Consider the following 16,258-nt stretch of genomic DNA (forward strand, 5'->3'; position numbering starts at 1 on the left):
AAGCCAATGTGGCCTGAAGTCCGATGACAAAAGGTCAATGTGAGCTTGCCTCCCCGCTAAGGAACTAAAGTTAAGGCAGAGATGGAATGAGAGAAAAATGAAAAGAAGAAAAATAAACTATAAACATTTTCAACAGATAAAACAATCCTTTCCCAACTGAAACCAAACATGGTTTCTAAGAGAAACTGGAAATGCCCTTATATGACTCCAGAACCTGAATTTGATCTAATACCTGCTGGTTTCTAGATCAAACTATCAACCTCTCTTCCTGCTTCCTCTGCGGCATGGGTCCTAGATGGACTTTGTGTCTGCTGACCTAGTGTGGTCTCTCTGTCCTACAATTCTTGGGATGGGACCAGCACAAACAATGGCAGAAGAGCCGTCAAATGTCTGATATGAGAGGATGGGAAAAGGCCACGTCCTGGCAGGAAGCAGGGCTGACAGAGGGCAGACACCCCAAAACACCCCACCGTTGGCCTCGGAGAAAGCACACTACGGCTGCGACCTGGAGAGGAGGGCAGGCTCTCTCCAGGACGGTTCTGCTCGGAGGGGCCTGGCCTTCTAAGCAGCTGTCCCCCAGGCGGAAGCCTGCTTTCTGACCTCACATTTGTGGAAGGGACTCCAGTTCCCCACTTCCAGGATGAAGAGTGGGACTCCAGTGGTTTGCCAGTGCGACGTGGGTCACCACGCAGACCTACTCCTGGGGGAAAATGCAGGCCACCCCCAACACCTGTCTAACTCCAGGGTCTCCCTCGCTCAAAAGCAGCCTTGGTCTGTGGCAAGAATGGGCCATCCTCACCACAAGATCCAGATGACAATGCGCATGAAAGGGCAGCCTTCCAACAGATCCCTTTGGCAGGCATATGTCCTGGGCTGCTCGTGTGCCAAGTTATTTGTATGGAATCATTTTCTTGAATTTCTTAGATTATGAAATTTTCAGAGTATTTAAAAAGGCATTCATCCAGAGCAATCAAGTATGTGTACATAGAAATCCAGAAGGAAATCTACAACGGACACAGGACCACGTGCTTTCCATCCCGTGGAAACAGAACAGTGACACGGGGAACAGAAAGCGAGCATTCACTGCCTGCACTCCCTGTGCAACTGGAAGAGGTCTGATGGACAGATGTCTGCACGGCCGGCAGAGCACAGCCTAGGAGCAGACAGACGTGAAACACAAGGGGCAAAACTTCGCCCCCGCCAGCCCTGGATGCTTACTGCTGTGACCAGGCCTCGGCCAAGCCTCTGCCCACGGGCAACGCCCCTTTGCTCCCTTTAATTAAAGGGATAATTATATATAACTTTTTATTAAAAAATCAACTCTGTATTCTGTCAATAGTTGGTAGGAATTCACAATTAGTGACATGGCTGGAAAAAATAGATCACAATAGTAGTTTATGGAAGAAAAAAAAGGCTGTTCTAAAATTATTTATTTACAGACGTAAAAAGCCATGCTGCAGAACTTTCTCAAATTATGAAGATTTCCTACAATGTATTAAAATAAAAGATTTTTTTAAAAATTATAGCTCTTGGATTCCAAATTCATATGCCGCCTATCTGCAAAGCTTGCGGGTTCTGGACACTCGTCACGGAGTGTGTCTGCGAGCGCACAGTGAAGGGTGGGAACTGGATTCTAGCACCTACGGAGAAATCAAGAATAAACTAAAGCAAACCCCAAGATTGCAGGGAAGCTTTCTGAATGTTCAGTCCAGGCCAGGACTCACTAAGTTTCTGGGGGACTGTCATGCAGGGAGATCCAAACCAGTCTCAGGAAATCCTCTCGACAAACGAACACTATTATGTGGGTACATTTTTAGTTGTGGTTTTTAAATATATAAAGAAATCTTTAGAAGATATGCTTTTTGCTTTTGCAGCTCCTATTGTATGTAAAAAGTCCTGTTTTTCCCCCAAGAACTGGGGTTTCCACAGCCAGCGTTAAGAAATAAATAACTTATAACTGCTTGTCACCTTCTTTCTTCAGTCGACTGGAAAGACAAAACAGGAAAGCGTGTTTAGTCTCTGGCCTGGGCAGGTGGGCGGCAGCCCCAAAGGCAACAGCCAGGCACTGCACCCCAGCCTGCAGCCTCCGGCGCAGCTGACCTACCCTCCCAACACCTCCCTTCCTCCTTTCTCCCAGTGCCGTGGTTTCACGGTGTCCCCTCTAGGGCCCAGCAGGCCTATGGGAAGAATCTGGCAGTGGGGACTATGGGAGAAATACCATGGGCACCTGTGGGGTTGGTGGGAGGCTGGGCTCAGACACCTCTTCACTCCCGCCTAGCACCCTGCCTTACCTGTAGTAATCTTCCTGACTTGGTAGGTGGCCACCATGCATGTGGGGGTGTCCGTGCAGCCACTGCTGCTCCATGGCCAGTCTCTGCAGCTCGGCCGACTGGGCGTGCATGGCCTGCAGCTGGTGGGCTGCTGACATGGGGGGTGGGATGGCTCCAGGCAGATCTCGGGGGTAGGGGGTGCCTGCCAGACACAAAACAACCTGTGCTACAGAAACAGCCAGAGGACTGGCCAGGACCGCAGTGGCTCCAGCACAGCGAGCAGCAGGGAGCACAGGAGAGATGGCCAGCATGGACACAGGAGCCAGTCCCTCCCAGACTCTGCAGACAGCGGGAGGGCAGAGCCTCCGGGGAGGTAGGTGATGCCCTTGGGTGCCTCTGCCTGGCTCCTCCTCTGCATGCTCCAGGCCTCAGCCCAAGTGCCTTGTGCCTTCAGAGGCCTGCCATGAGCCTCCTCTGCTCCTTTCACCGGCCCTGTAGTCCTAGCTCTTAGCAAGGCTGGTGCATTTACGATCCCCAACCCCAAGTAGTACCCAGAGGGCAGGAAGTTTGTTCCCCCAGGGACCCCTGGCATATAGAGGGCACAGACCCACCTGCTCAATACATGAATAAATGAATGAATAAATGATTGAAGATAGCAGACGAGACCCCAGCCCAACTTTCACACAGTCCCCCACCCCTCCCAGAGGGGAAGTCTTACCGAAAACTGGATGGCGAAGCATCTCGTGCTCGTGGGGGGGCTGTCCAAGCAGAGGGTTGGGGAGAGTGCCAGGGGGGTAGGGGAAGCGAGCCAGGTGAGGGCCGGCAGTCAGAGGGTCAACCAGCGGGTGGACAGGGCCCGCTGAACCTAAGAAAAGGACAAAATGCCAGATGGAGGCAGTGCATGGCTCTTCCATACTTATCCCAGCGGGTGACTTCCTCCTCGCCCTGGCTGGCTCCTGGTCACCAGGGATGGATGGCACCACCTGGCTGCAGGTGGCCCTGCCCTAAAGTGGCTGCCTCCACCTTCAGCGAGAGCTGCAGAGGCAGAGAGAAGTGACAAGCCCGTCGCTGACACAGGCACTTCCTCTCCCACTGCGAAGCACCCCTACCAGGCAACCCCAGGGTCCTTTTGTCAAGGACCTGGGATTGGCAGGGTCCCTCTCCCTGGCCACCTGGGCCTGCCCTCTGCCTGTCAGGTCACAGGAATACACCACCTTGCCCCAGTCGGTGCTGGGCTGGCACCCCTTGCCCAGGGCTGTCTCCCTGCCCTTCACTCGCAGAACCCAAAGGAGGCCAGCAGAGCAGGCGCTGAACGGGAACCTGGCCTGGCACTGCCCTCTCTTCTCTGCTGGCACCAAATCTTATGTCTCACCCTTCAGAATGCTGCCTTGAGCCGGCCCACTGCGCCCCTCCTGCCCCCATCTCCTATCCCCTGGCTCAAGCCGACACAGGCACTGGCAGGAATTTCCGGGTCCCTGGCAGGTTGGAGCTCTGCCTCCACCTCTGTGGCTGCTCTTGCACCGATTTCCCACAGCTCGCCCTTCACCTCCTCCGCATCTCTGCTACTCCTCATTGAGCCTCTCCTGACGGCCTTCCCAAAACTGCCACACTGCCCCTGCCCCCAGCTCTCCTGATCTCCTCTTCTGGATTTATTTTCTTCCAGAACATGCACTTCCCATCTTTCACAATCTGGCAGACATCTTTCAACTGTCTTTCCAAATTGGAATGTAAATGTGGACAGGGGTTTTGTCAGCACCTACAACTGTGCCTGGCACATCCCGGTTGTCCAGTTAACACTTGCTGAATGAACGAATGATGCATGAATGAACAAATGACACCCTGCCCTCATATACTGGCTCTACCGAGGCTTCTAAGGTCCACCCCAGGTGCCCACAGAGCTTCAGGTCTGAGGGCAGCAATGGTGAGTGCACTCCCATGTCAGGACCTGGTGCAGAGGCAGGAGAGGTGCCTGATGCTCCCAGCAAGGTGGCTGCCTGCCTTCCCTCTGGGCCCTGCCCTATCAGCATCCTCTTGCCCCACACTGGAGGGTGGCGGGTAATGAAGCCCTGCATGGAGGCTGCACCACGGGACCTGGACCCCGAGTTCCATGGGGCGGGTGCGCCTGCCTCCTCATAAGCACAGCAGCCGCCCTCCTGTGCTATCTCACCACTTGCAGAGGGAATAAGGATGCCAGCTGTGCCTGCCTCTGCCTCAGATCAGCTTCCCCACAGCTGGTCAGTGAGCGGCCTTAAGGAGCTCCTTCTCCCGGGGTGGACAGGACCAGGCAGCCTTCGCCAGGTGGGTCAGCTGGGAGAACTCAGCTAAAGCCTGCAGGAGCCCTGCCCAGCCTCGCTCCTCAAGGGAAGAGGAGGACTGTGCTTTGAATTCTTACTAAGTGACCCTTGAGTAGCCCAGCGCCTCACCTTATGCTCCTTGACTCCAAAGACCACATGACCCTGCTTTGCTGCCCTTCCCCTGCTCCGTGGCCCTAGGCCACTTCCCTCCATCCCAGGCACAGGGCCAAGAGCCCAGGCTTCACCTGTGCGCTGCAGCTGTCTGAAGCCCTGCAGTTCTGGAGAGCTGCGGGGTCGAGGAGTGACTGTGATACAGCAAACCGGGATTGTAGGTGGGTGCTGAACTATTCTAAGATCTGTCAGGAATGAGGGGTCTGTTCAGAAAAGAACATGCTCTGCACCTGGATGGTGACTGATCCGGCTCTGCGCCCTCCCGTGCCTCTGTCCCACCTGCCACGCTGGGGCACGCACCTTGGTGGAGGGGGTCCTGCTGGTGGAGGTGGAGGTGGGAGTGGATGTGCGAGTGCTGGTGATGATGCGGAGTCACGTTGAACATCTGCAGTCGGGCCAGGGGGTCGCTGGTCAGCGACGCCATGCGCTCTGCGTGGATGCGCTCAGCGGCCAGTCTGTCAGGGTAGCTCATCTCGGGCCGTAGCTGGGGGCCTGCCAGGGCCAGTCTCTCCCTCTCCAAGGGGTTCAGGCCCGGGTGGAAAGAAGCAAATGGGTGGGGCCCGGCGGTTGGGGGGATGGTGAGGGCGCTGTGCCGGGCGAAGTGCTCCATGGGGTTGGCGGCTGGGTGCAGGGGGTCCAGCTCTGGGGGCTTCACCTCGAAGCCCGGCTTCATCCTCTCCCTCAGCTCACGCTCCCGGATCTCCCGCTCCCGGATTTCCCGCTCCCGGAGCTCGCGCTCGCGGATGGTGGGGTCGACATTGTAGAGGCCAGGCATGTGGTAGGCCAGCAGGGGGTCCGTGGGGTTGAGGGGCATGTAGAAGGGGTGGTTGCGGTTGGTGGGCGACATGACGTGGGGCCTGGCGTACTCGCTCAGAGTCCGAAGCGCAGGCGTGTCGGGCCCAATGTACGGGGGCACAGCAGCAATGGTGGTTGGCGGTGGCTCGAAGGATGGCCGCATGTGGCCTGGACCACTGAGCTGGGGGTCACTGAGGCGGCCTTCGTGTGCTGAGCTGGACGCCTTCTGCCGAGGGAAAAGAAAGCGTGAGGGGTCTGCTGAGTGCCGGGGGTCTCCGTTGGGCCCACGCTGCAGAAGTGGGCCTGGCTCTGCTCTGAGCCTGCTCTGACAGGCCAACCTGGTCACTCCACGGAGCCCGGCCTCGACTTTGGGCTGACACCAGGATGCAGTCCAGGGCTCACCTGGGCCGGTAGCTCCCCTCAGGCTCAGGCAGGCGTTTCCCTGTGAGACAAAGCTCATGTGTGGGTGGTCTACGTGTGTGTCTGGGAGTGAAAGCCAGGGTGCACGTGTGAGTGAGCCCAACAGGCCAGGAGCCTTGCAGGGAGCTCTCATGCCACTTCCTCCCTGTGACAGTACAGAGCTGGCCACCATCACAGCACCCAGCCCATGAGGGGCCCACAAGACAGGGTGGCTAGAGAGGTCCCTCACGGCCTGGTTGCCGCCCAAGTGCTCGGGTCTTCTCCCAGGGGGCCCCTTGTGCTCCTTCCTGGCTCCTTCAAATTCCATAGAAGAGACAAACCCACAGGCTGCAGGGAAGGGCAGGCCCTTTCCTCGAAGGCCCACAGGCAGGATACCCAGTCACTGCTGTGAGTCAGCCCAGCAGCTCGGGGATGTGCAGCACCCGTCAGAGGCATGGAGAGAGGGTGTAAGTAGCACCCAACCCTCTAGCTGCCAGGAGGCCGAGCCAGGCAGCCAAGGGCAGAGCGCAGTGGCCCAGTGTGGCACCCAGGCCCAGGACCGACCAGCTCCCCTCACCCCTCACCAATCCCGGACTTACGGCCGCCCGCTCTGCCTCTCGCTCCCGCTCCCGCTCCCGCTCTCGCTCCTTCTCCTTTTCCTTCTCCCGCTCTCGCTCCTCTCGGGCTTTCTGCTCAGCCTCACGCTTGGCCTTCTCGATGGCCTCCTCCCTCTTCTTGGCCAGCTTGGACCCGGCCAGAGGCATGAAGTACAGGTCTGTCCGTGCACACGAGTTGTAGCCCCGGTCCAGGTGTTTGTAGAACCTGAGAAAAGCCAGAGATCTTGCTGGGAGCTCCTGCCAAGACCTACCCCGGGCCCTGCCTCCCACCAGAACTCGCTCCCACCAGCCCACCTGTGCCTGCCCTGCACCTAGAGCCCTAGGAAGCATACCTAGCAGACTGGCTGGCGTGGCTGGGGGTGTCCACCACAGTGGGCTCAGGGGATGGGCTCCTTGGAGGGGGAGGGGGGCTCTCGGGCTCCTCAGCATCGTCCAGAGCCTCCTCCTTGATCTGGACGGTGGGGAGTGGGCAGGATGATCCCCCCGCTATGCTGCCTCCTGAAGTCACCGCAACAGAGCAGGGTGGCTGAGCTGAGGTGCCGGGTCCCGCCGGTGGGGTGGAGGTGGAAGGACAGGTCGGAGGGGTGATGGGAGGAGGGCCCCCAGGGACAAAGGGGTGCTGAGCAAATGGGGGCTGGGGGGCCACCTGGTGGAGGCCTGTAGGGGGGTGGGAGGCAGGAGGTGGGGGTAGGCTCTGGCTCTGGGTCAGCCCGGGGGGCTGGGCAGGGGAGGAGGGCAATGGCTGGCTCTGAGGCATGAGCTGTAGGGGTGGGGGGTGGGCCGAGGGGGGGTGGTGTGTGGACAGGGAGCTCAGGGGCTTCAGGGCTGGAGGGGGTGGCAGGTTGGCGTTCATGGAGAAGGGCGAAGGCCCTGAGAGGTGGGGAGGGTGTTTGTGGGCCTGTGGCGCCGGCAGCTGGGGGATGGGAGTGGTGGGTGGTGGCTTGATGTGGGGCATGGCCAAGGGTGCTGGCGGTAGGGGCTGCTCCCGTGGTGGTTGTTGGGATTGCATCGCAGACTGAGAGGCTGGTAGCTGCAGGGAGGTGTGAGGGTGCGCTGCTGCCGGGGAGGTCCCCAGAGGGGGCTGGGCTTGGGAGGCCTGGGGAGGGAGGCCAAAGGGCTGAGGGGGGCCTGGGTGCTGTAGCAGGGGCCCAGCCTGCAGGCTGTGAGGGCCAGGTGGGCCCTGACCATGCAGAGGGGGCTGGGCGTGAGGAGTTGCGGAGGGCTGGCCCGTAGACCCAGTCAGAGGCTGCAGCGGGGTATGTGGTGAGGGCAGCCGTTGGGGGTGCAGGGCGGGGGCCTGTTGGATGTGGGTGTGGGGAGCAGGCGCTGTGGGAGCCTGTGGCTGGTTAGCGGCCTGGGAGGCCGTGGGGGAACCCTGTGGGGGCACTGCAGTGGCAGAGGGCATGGGCCCTGGCGTGGGCAGCTGGGGTGTCCCTGGAGGAGCTGTGGAGGGAGCTGGGGCAACCCCGGTGGGAGCCTGCAAGGCTGGGGGCTGGGCCTGCAGCATCTGCTGCTGGGCTGACGAGTCTGAGTCACTCTCATTGTCCTGGGGGCTGGGGATGCTCGGGGATGTGCTGCGATTGTCCTGGTCGATGTCTTTGGGGTCACTGCTGCCCTCATCGTTGACGCTGCGACTGTCTGAACTCTCTCCCTCACCTTCGGATGGCGAGTTGGGTCGGCTGATCTCCTGGAGTCAGAGAAGGGAAGGATGGAAGTCTCAGGAGGGCAGAGCCCTGTTTGCTCTGCACCGCCAGTGCCTGACACAATAAGGGTTTGCGCAGACGAACCACAGGTCCTGCCCGCACCCAGCCAGTGTCAAGGGCCACTCCAGCCCCGCCCTGGGAGACGGGGCACGGCCACCTGACTGGGAGAACCTGGGCTGGGGGCTTCTGAAGACTCATTAGCTTTAGTCAGCAGGCTCAGCGGCAAACCTCACCTGTGTTTTTGTCTTCTTGGAGCTGGTCCTGTCAGCCTCCTCCGTATCAGAGGCCACCTTCTCCCGCTGGCGTTTGGTGCTCTTAAGAGGGGAAGAGGCTTCCTCCTTCACCTTCTGCAGGGGGAAAGTCCACAAAGAGCAATCAAGCCAAGGGAGGCCATCCCATTAGCCTCAGCAGGGAAATGACAATGATCTGTAGACACTTTGCTCCCTCATTCTGAGTTCCATCTCCAGGAGCAAAAAGCTCCAGAAGAATCGACTGGGGCCAGGGAGAACACACATCTTGGGGTAGGAGTGAGTCAGTCCTCCACATCTGTGGGCTTTGCATCCTCAGATTCAAACAACCACGGATGAAAATGTAGTCAGGACTGTGATGGTTACGTCTATACTCAATGTGTACCCACTGTTTTCTTGTCAGTGTCTCCTACACAAGACAGAGGAACCACTGTTTACTGCAGTTACATAGTATTAGGCAGTAGGAGCAACCTAGGGATGATTCAGAATCTACAGAAGTATGTGACTGGTTATACGCAAACACTGTGTCAATGTATATAAGAGACTTGAGCCCCTGTAGACTTTGGTTTCCTGGGTGATGGGGGCTCTGGAACCAATCTCCAATGGATGCTGAGGGAGGAGACTGTACTTGGCTCTGGAGGGAGCCCTTCCAACCACTCCCCACACTGTCTACATCTTAGAACTCAGGAAGCTCGAGGCACAGGTGGCCCCCAGGGTTGGTGCTGGATCCCCCTTCTCTAGGCCCCCAGTCCCCACTCTGCAGCCCCTAGGCCAGGACGATGCTGGTGCCCAGAGAATCTCCATGAATGAACTTCATATCCATGTCTGAGGGAGCTGAACACAGACACCAGCGACCCAGTTTTAATGGGAGGGAAGGACAGAATAGCCCCCACTACTGCCCAGCACCAGACCTTGGCTGACTTCTTCACTGTCTCTGCTTTACTGTCATTGCTGGAGGTGCTGGCAGCGCTGGGGGAGTTCCGGCCGCTGGAGCGGACGTCTTCATTGATGGGTGAGGTGCGACCATCAGGACTGGCTGGCTGCTTCTTCCGACCACTTCGTAGTGTCGACATCTAACCACCCAAACCAAAGACTGGTGACACCGGATTCCTGGTCCCCATGTGGGCCCACCTGAGCCCAACCCACAGGCAGGAGCCTGAAGAGCACACCCCAGCAGCCTCTTAGCAAATCCTAGGCCTTGGCAAACACAGGCACCCTGCCTGCCCCTGGCTGCATGAAGGTCAGTGTGGAGCTCAGGGAAGAGGTGGGGAAATAGGTGGGCCAGAGAGCGGTTCTCAAACCTGAAGCACTCATCCTGAGGGACTGTCCTGAACAACGTGTGCTGGAATGAATGAACCATGTTTTCTGAGCAGCAGAAAGTCACCTGGGGCCATCTTTAAAGCACCCTACCCTTTCTGTTTATTCCTCATAATCGTCCTCTCTCACAACCAAACCAAATGAAATCCAACACTTGTGGATTTCATCTGACACGATAGGAGGTGACCCAGAGATGAAGCTATGAATAAAGTAGCTCAGCTCTCCAAGCCACCAAGTGCTTCGCCGTTTCTGCAAAGCCATGAGGGCTCAGAAGAGATCAGGAAATAACAGTTCTGGCTGGTTGACCTGCTCCCTTCTGAATGAGCAGTGGCCGGGCTGCCAGCAGCAGCAGCGACAGGACACAAGGAGCAGAGGAAGGTGGATGGTCCCATCACCTGTGAGAAGGGGTTACAGGGGAGGCTCCAGGGAAAGACTCTGTCAGTACCCTTAACCCCAAACCTGGAAAAAGCCTCTCCCAAAGTCCCTGGCACATTTCCAACCTAGGAAACAAAGTCTCTTTATAGGAGGAGCTATGCAGTGAGCAGAAAATGTACCAGAAGTTTCCAAAACAAGATCAAACATTTAAAAAACAAAAAAACACACCAAACTCCAAAGAGCCTACAAGTTTAAAATAGCAGAGATTTGCTAAAATGGAGGTGACCCTGGGCCGCAAGAAGCTCTAAGGGCCTTGGAGAGGCTGCACTGAGCCAGAAGCTAAGAGCTCACTATAAAATCCAGGGCAGGACACCACCCTAAGGGCCCCTTCAGAGAAGAGAACAGAGTGCTCTTCCTAGCCCCACAGGCAAGCCACCAGGGCTTTGTTTCTACCTAAAACAAGACTTTTGCTTTCTCCTCCTGATGGGCTCAAGCCCCCAAGCATCCCAGGAAAACGAAGAAGTTTCCAGGAGCCCCATGGACCCAGGGAACTCACCGAGCCCCGACTCCGCCGTGTCCTCATGCTATGCTTCCCACTGAGCCCATCGTCCTCTTCCTTGACAGGTTTGAACATAAATGGTGGCGGGTCCACGGGCTTCTCGATGGGCGGGAGCTCGCCGTATTTCTTGAAGTGGATGCGACAGTCGGTGCAGAGCAGGATGTTCTCCCGGCCTCCGTGGTGCCAATCTTTGGAGGCTGTGTGATGGAAGTGGCAGGGGCCAACCTTGGAAACCATCCCTCTCTGTGGGGATGTCTGGGCAGAGGGACCTTCCGTGGGCTCTACGCAAACCTGATGCCACCAGCACCATGCAGGCCTGGGCCCCAACATCCCAGGGCTAGTGCTGCCCTGCTCCCCCAAGGCCAGGAGAGCGTTTTGGAACATCTGCTGCCCACTCCATCTTGGGGTGCTCAGGAAAAGCTGGCAGCAAGCTTCTGGGAACCACAGCGTCAAACCCCGACCCCACTCAGTCTGTCCTGCCTATTAGTCAGTATTCCAAACAACTGCTAAGCAGGGGAATGAAGTGACCTAAACATTTCTAACGTTCTCCAATCCCAAAGCACAATGCAAGTGTCAAATCAAGTACTGCCCCTGGCAGGTTTCTAGCTGGATGCATGAAATGTTCAGAACATGAAAGTGCTTGTGCTCTGGGTCCCAAACCAGGGGTGTGACAGGTCACTTACTGGTGGTGAAGCAGTGGCGGCAGGCGTACCCCTTCAGCTCCTGCTCGCTGTCCTCACTGTCGAAGTCATCCTCACTGGCTGAACTCAGGTCCACTGGGTGTGGCAGGCACACAGGGCGGGTGGGGAAGACACCGTTATGCTCAGTCAAAGCAGGGGGCCCCCTGTGACCTCTGGCCTGCTGCAGGTTCTGGCCACCAGTCAGAGCAGCTGGCTGCACAGGCTGAGGTGGGACAGCGTCTGTAAAGGATCACTTCAAGCCCCTCAGGGCCAGTCGCCAGAACAGAGGGCCTGTACTGAAGGGCCTGCCCTGCCACTGATGTCCGTAACAGGTGCGTCTGAACTAGGACAAGTGCGTCCGTGCCGCCCTCCCTAATAGGCCCAGGCAATCCTGAGAAAGTCCGTCTTCACTGAGCATCCCCCACCAGTCCTACTAGGTGATTTCTGGCTGCCTGCATGAACAACACAGGCACCCCTCAGGTCCAGCATCCTGGGCCACGACAGAGCTATAAGGCACTTTTGCTACACCCCAGTTTTTTAGGGGTGAGGAGGTGTGGGCTCCAGTATCATTAGATTATACATCATACTGGAACCAAAAAGAGGATCTTGGTACAACAGGAGGAAAAAAAGAAAGTGTTCATCTGATCTTAATGCAACCAAAAGTACAATGAGAATTCAAACAGGAAATCAAGTACATCATCCATCAACTGGAAACCCTTCCCAGGCCAAGGCCAAAAACATCCCAGGCCAAGACTTATATATTCTGTAAAAACCTAAGATGATGTTGAGTTTATCAGAAATATTTAAATGTCCAAATAATTTTTAAACTCCCTTCTGAATCCGTGCTCTGCTCCCGCCGCCACCGTCAGTCTGCATTAGGTCAGGCCTCACACATGCACTGGAGCATGGGCGCACACCCCCTCCATGCTTCCCAGGGCCACCAGCTCTATGGGCCCAGAGTGGGACAGGCTGACTGTGAATAGTCTGTCCTCCACCCACGATGGTGCCAAAACCCCTACTCACAGAATTCACTGGACGGGGGTCTGGAGGGTGTGTTGACAGGTGTGGACGCAGTGCGAGTCTTAATCCTCCTGAACACGGCCTGCCTGCGGTGCCTACGATGGGCCCGGGAACTGGCGGCTTCGGGGGTCTTCTTCCAATAGTAATAGAAGGTGATCAGCTCCCCCTGCAAAAGAGAAGGGCTGGTTGTGGGAGGGCCTGGGCTTTTCCGTGCCCCACTGCACCCTCTCTGCTGGAGTAGAAAGTTGGGTGTGCAATAGTTGCACCAGAGATGAGAATAAAGACCAGTCGATCCTGGAGTGGGGAGAGGAACTGGGCTCAAGAAATAAACAGCCACTGAGCTGCCCGTTGACTGCATGAATGGGGTCTGCCTCCTCAGCCCAGCAGAGCCTGACTTCCAGACACCTAGAACAAGCCTTTGTTGGGTGTCCGCTACGTAAGACCCCACCACGTTGTGCATACGGAAGGTACACAACCCACAACAGACAAAAAGGAGAGAAGATTCCTGCCCACGGGGAGCTTCCATTCCAGCTGTATGTGTATACATGTGAGTCTGTGCATGTGTGTGTGAACACGATGCTTTCTTCACAGTATGCCAGTGAAATCACACAGGTGTGAGTAGGAAACGCCCGGCCAGTTAAACTCCCCCAGAAACAACCAACCGACCAAAGCAAACTGCTGAGGTGGCGAGGAGCCAGGGCCAAGCAGAAGGTCGAGAACTGAGACCGTGCGCTCAGGAAACTGCTCCGCAGCCTCCACCCGGCTCCATCTGAAGGCCCACATCTGACATGCCGACACAACGTCCAGAGGCAAGGACTGGGCTTGACAAAGAAAGACTACAAGAGGACAGACACACAGCAGTGCTGATGTCAAGATGAAATGGCGCACACCACAAGGTCAGGCTTCTTTTCATGGCCCAGCAGAAGGGGAAGCAAGGCATCTTTTTGGAAATACAGCAAATGTAAGCTTTTTAAAGAAAGGGCACTTTGGGCACCCCCAGCCCTCAGGGCGCTGCAGGCTGCTGTCTCACCCCGCACCCAAAAGACGATTTTTTAAAACAAACATCCCAAGATAAAGTCTCTTTACCTAGAATTAAAAAAAAAAAAAAAAATCACAGCAAATGAGAGAGCATAGATGACCCGGTTCCCCTCTAATTAAATCAACACTGTAGAACGTCTATTAGCTTGGCGACTAGATGCTGGGAGCTGTCTTGGAGGCGCCTGCACCCCCACTCTGCCTCATCAAACACTGTCTTGTGAATGTAGGAGCCAAAAAGAGAGAGGGCAACGTGGGGGATGGAAAGACTAGTGTTGGAAGGACTAAAATAGACAATCCAAACAAAGACACATAGCTGCCACATGACAATTCCACCCAATCAGACCAGGTTTCATCCAAAACACCCCCAGAGGCAATGGCCTCAGAACAGTGACAAGGGAAGTGGGTAGATTTTAGGTGGGGGAGTGGCTTCTGCAAAGCAGAGGATGCCTGTGCATTTGAGTACTTTACTGCCTACAAATGCATCTTCTGCCTGGGCATTTTTCTAAGAAGTGGGACCACAGCTGTGTCCCTAAAGGAGGGCTGGAATGCCTTGAAGGAGGGATGGCTGGCTGGCTTATAAAGCCTGTCACATGGATCTCCTGGAGCACTAGATGTGTCTCAACCCCCCAAGCACTTAATGCTTCACAAATGATTCCTAATTGCCAATACCTTAGCAGATGAAGCACAACCCCAAGCCAGCGGGGCCAGGGAGCCACCTCGGGACAAGCACACTCATGTCCCTACACGTATGTGCATGTGCCCACTCCTTAGTTCCATGAGATGGCAACTGAATGATAAGGGGAAAGGCAGATATTGCCACTGGAATTTGGACTGGCTTCTCTTTCCCACACTGGTCTAGGAATGTGGGCTCCAACTGTCCCAGTGGGGACAGCATCCTGGGCCCTAAGGTCATGATCTGCAAACCTCCTAGCTCTTTTCACTTCCGCTTTCAGGACTTGGAAATGCATTTATCTATACTGATCCTTGGGTGTTGGCTAGAGGGAACAGACTCGTAAATCCTGCTAGGGGTAATGACGCGATCACTGCTAACATAAACGCTGGCTTGTGTCTGGTTTTCCTCTGAGAAAATACGGAAGAGAAGTCAAGGCAGGGAGCAGTCACATCCAAATACTCTGTCCAAGTGTCATGCTTCATGAGCTCAAAAGAGTTACTGGTTCTGTGATAAGTCACAGACCAGTTCCAGAGCTTGAAAGAAGAGTGAGAAAAAACATAGTGGTTCCCTCTACTTCCTCCTTCAGTCCAAGTCATTTTAGGGGCTACTGAATGATAAAAGCTTGGGATGTAACAAGAAATGCAAAGCTATAGGAGACAAAAGGGAACAAAAATGAGAGCGCAAAATTGAGTGGGAAGGTGGTGCCTGGGCCTCTGCCAGGCCTCCTCATCTTACTTGAAGGCTGTCAGAAAGCAGCAACCTGACATTTCTAAACAGCATCTGTCTATAATGCAATATTGCTATACATAGTTACAATCAATTATTTCTATTTCTCAAATATATATGTTTTGAAATGGCTTTAAAAGACAGTAACCTACAGACCTCAGGTTGAGGGAAGAAGCTAGGCGAGGTGCAGCAGCTTACGCCTGTAATCCCAGTACTTAGGGAGGATGAGGCAGGAAGATCCCTTGAAGCCAGGAGTTCAAGACCAGTCTGGGCAACATAGTGAGACTTAGTTCCCCCACCTCAAAAAAAAAGAAAAAAAAATTAGCCAGGCATGGTTGGTGTGCACTGGCAGACTGAGCTACCTGGAAGGCCAAGGCAGGAGGACTACTTGAGGCCAGGAGCTCAAGACAAGCCTGAGCAACAATCTCTACAAAAAAGTTTAAAAAAAAAATTAGCCCAGCGTGGTGGTGCCTGTAGTACCAGCCACTCAGGAAGCTGAGGCAGGAGGATCACTTGAGCCCAGGAGACTGAGGCTGCAATGAGCTACAACTGTGCCACTGCACTCCAGCCTGGGCAACAGAGCAAGAGACCATCTCTTTAAAAATAAAATAAAACTTAAAAAGGAGAAGCCAGGGTTTAGAGAGGTAAGAAAGTGCTCCATGCCAGACAGAACAAAGGCTCAACTTTCAAACCTTTGCTCCTGACACCATTGTTCTCTGCTAACAAGTGAGAAAATCAAGACTCAAAAGAAAAAAATCTAACATTGAAATCAATACAAACTTTTTTTTGACACTTAGGTAACACTCTTTAAAGAAGAAGTAGTCCAGACCAGATTTCCTCATCTGAGTGCCAAGGATGAAAATGACCAGGCAAGGACTGTCCTCCACAGCAGTGAAGTCACAGGTGGTCAGAATGGTAAACTTATAATTCAGGAAGGTGACAGAGTGACCAGAACCATCATACACTGCTGGTGGAAATACAGAATGCTCAAACTATGATATCTACCAAACAACCCAGCAATACTTCTCCTAGTTATTTACCCAAAAGAAAAAAAAAAAAAACTCACACAAAAACTTTCACAGATACATTCACAGAAACTTTATTCTTAATAGTCCAAACTGGACACAACCTACATGCCCACGAGCAGGAGAATGGATAAACAAATAATGGTAACCCCATGCACCAGACTACGACTTGGCAATGAAAAGGCACAGACCACTGACACATGCAATGCCACGGGTGACTGTCAAAAACACCAAGCTGCGTGACAGGGGCATGCCGCATGACTCCTTTCTAGAAATCACAAAAAACAAATGAGTGGTTGCCCAGAGCCTGGAGGGTGGGGGAAAAGAAACAAAAAGAACTCAGGCAAA

General features: G+C 55.0%; 1 protein-coding gene across 13 annotated transcripts in view; it reads right to left on the reverse strand.

The window, feature by feature from the left end:
• Positions 1 to 1,854: 1,854 nt before the first annotated feature.
• The window catches only part of RERE (arginine-glutamic acid dipeptide repeats), a 469,898-nt gene continuing 455,494 nt past the window's right edge, over positions 1,855 to 16,258 (reverse strand). For all 13 annotated transcript variants that reach the window (XM_012473620.2, XM_064363204.1, XM_064363205.1 and 10 more), the window contains 11 exons: positions 12,452 to 12,614; positions 11,432 to 11,524; positions 10,746 to 10,945; positions 9,409 to 9,570; positions 8,483 to 8,596; positions 6,879 to 8,233; positions 6,529 to 6,751; positions 5,036 to 5,756; positions 2,989 to 3,135; positions 2,292 to 2,472; positions 1,855 to 1,985 (listed from right to left, as the gene is read on the reverse strand). In XM_012473620.2, the coding sequence (XP_012329043.2) occupies positions 1,952 to 1,985; positions 2,292 to 2,472; positions 2,989 to 3,135; positions 5,036 to 5,756; positions 6,529 to 6,751; positions 6,879 to 8,233; positions 8,483 to 8,596; positions 9,409 to 9,570; positions 10,746 to 10,945; positions 11,432 to 11,524; positions 12,452 to 12,614 (3,393 nt within the window). In that variant the 3' untranslated portion in view covers positions 1,855 to 1,951. The remainder of the gene's footprint in view (positions 1,986 to 2,291; positions 2,473 to 2,988; positions 3,136 to 5,035; positions 5,757 to 6,528; positions 6,752 to 6,878; positions 8,234 to 8,482; positions 8,597 to 9,408; positions 9,571 to 10,745; positions 10,946 to 11,431; positions 11,525 to 12,451; positions 12,615 to 16,258) is intronic.

The sequence above is a fragment of the Aotus nancymaae genome, unplaced genomic scaffold (genome assembly GCF_030222135.1).
Source record: "Aotus nancymaae isolate 86718 unplaced genomic scaffold, 86718_ANA_hifiasm-v0.15.2.pri h1tg000053l, whole genome shotgun sequence".
Classification (NCBI taxonomy): Eukaryota; Metazoa; Chordata; class Mammalia; order Primates; family Aotidae; genus Aotus; species Aotus nancymaae.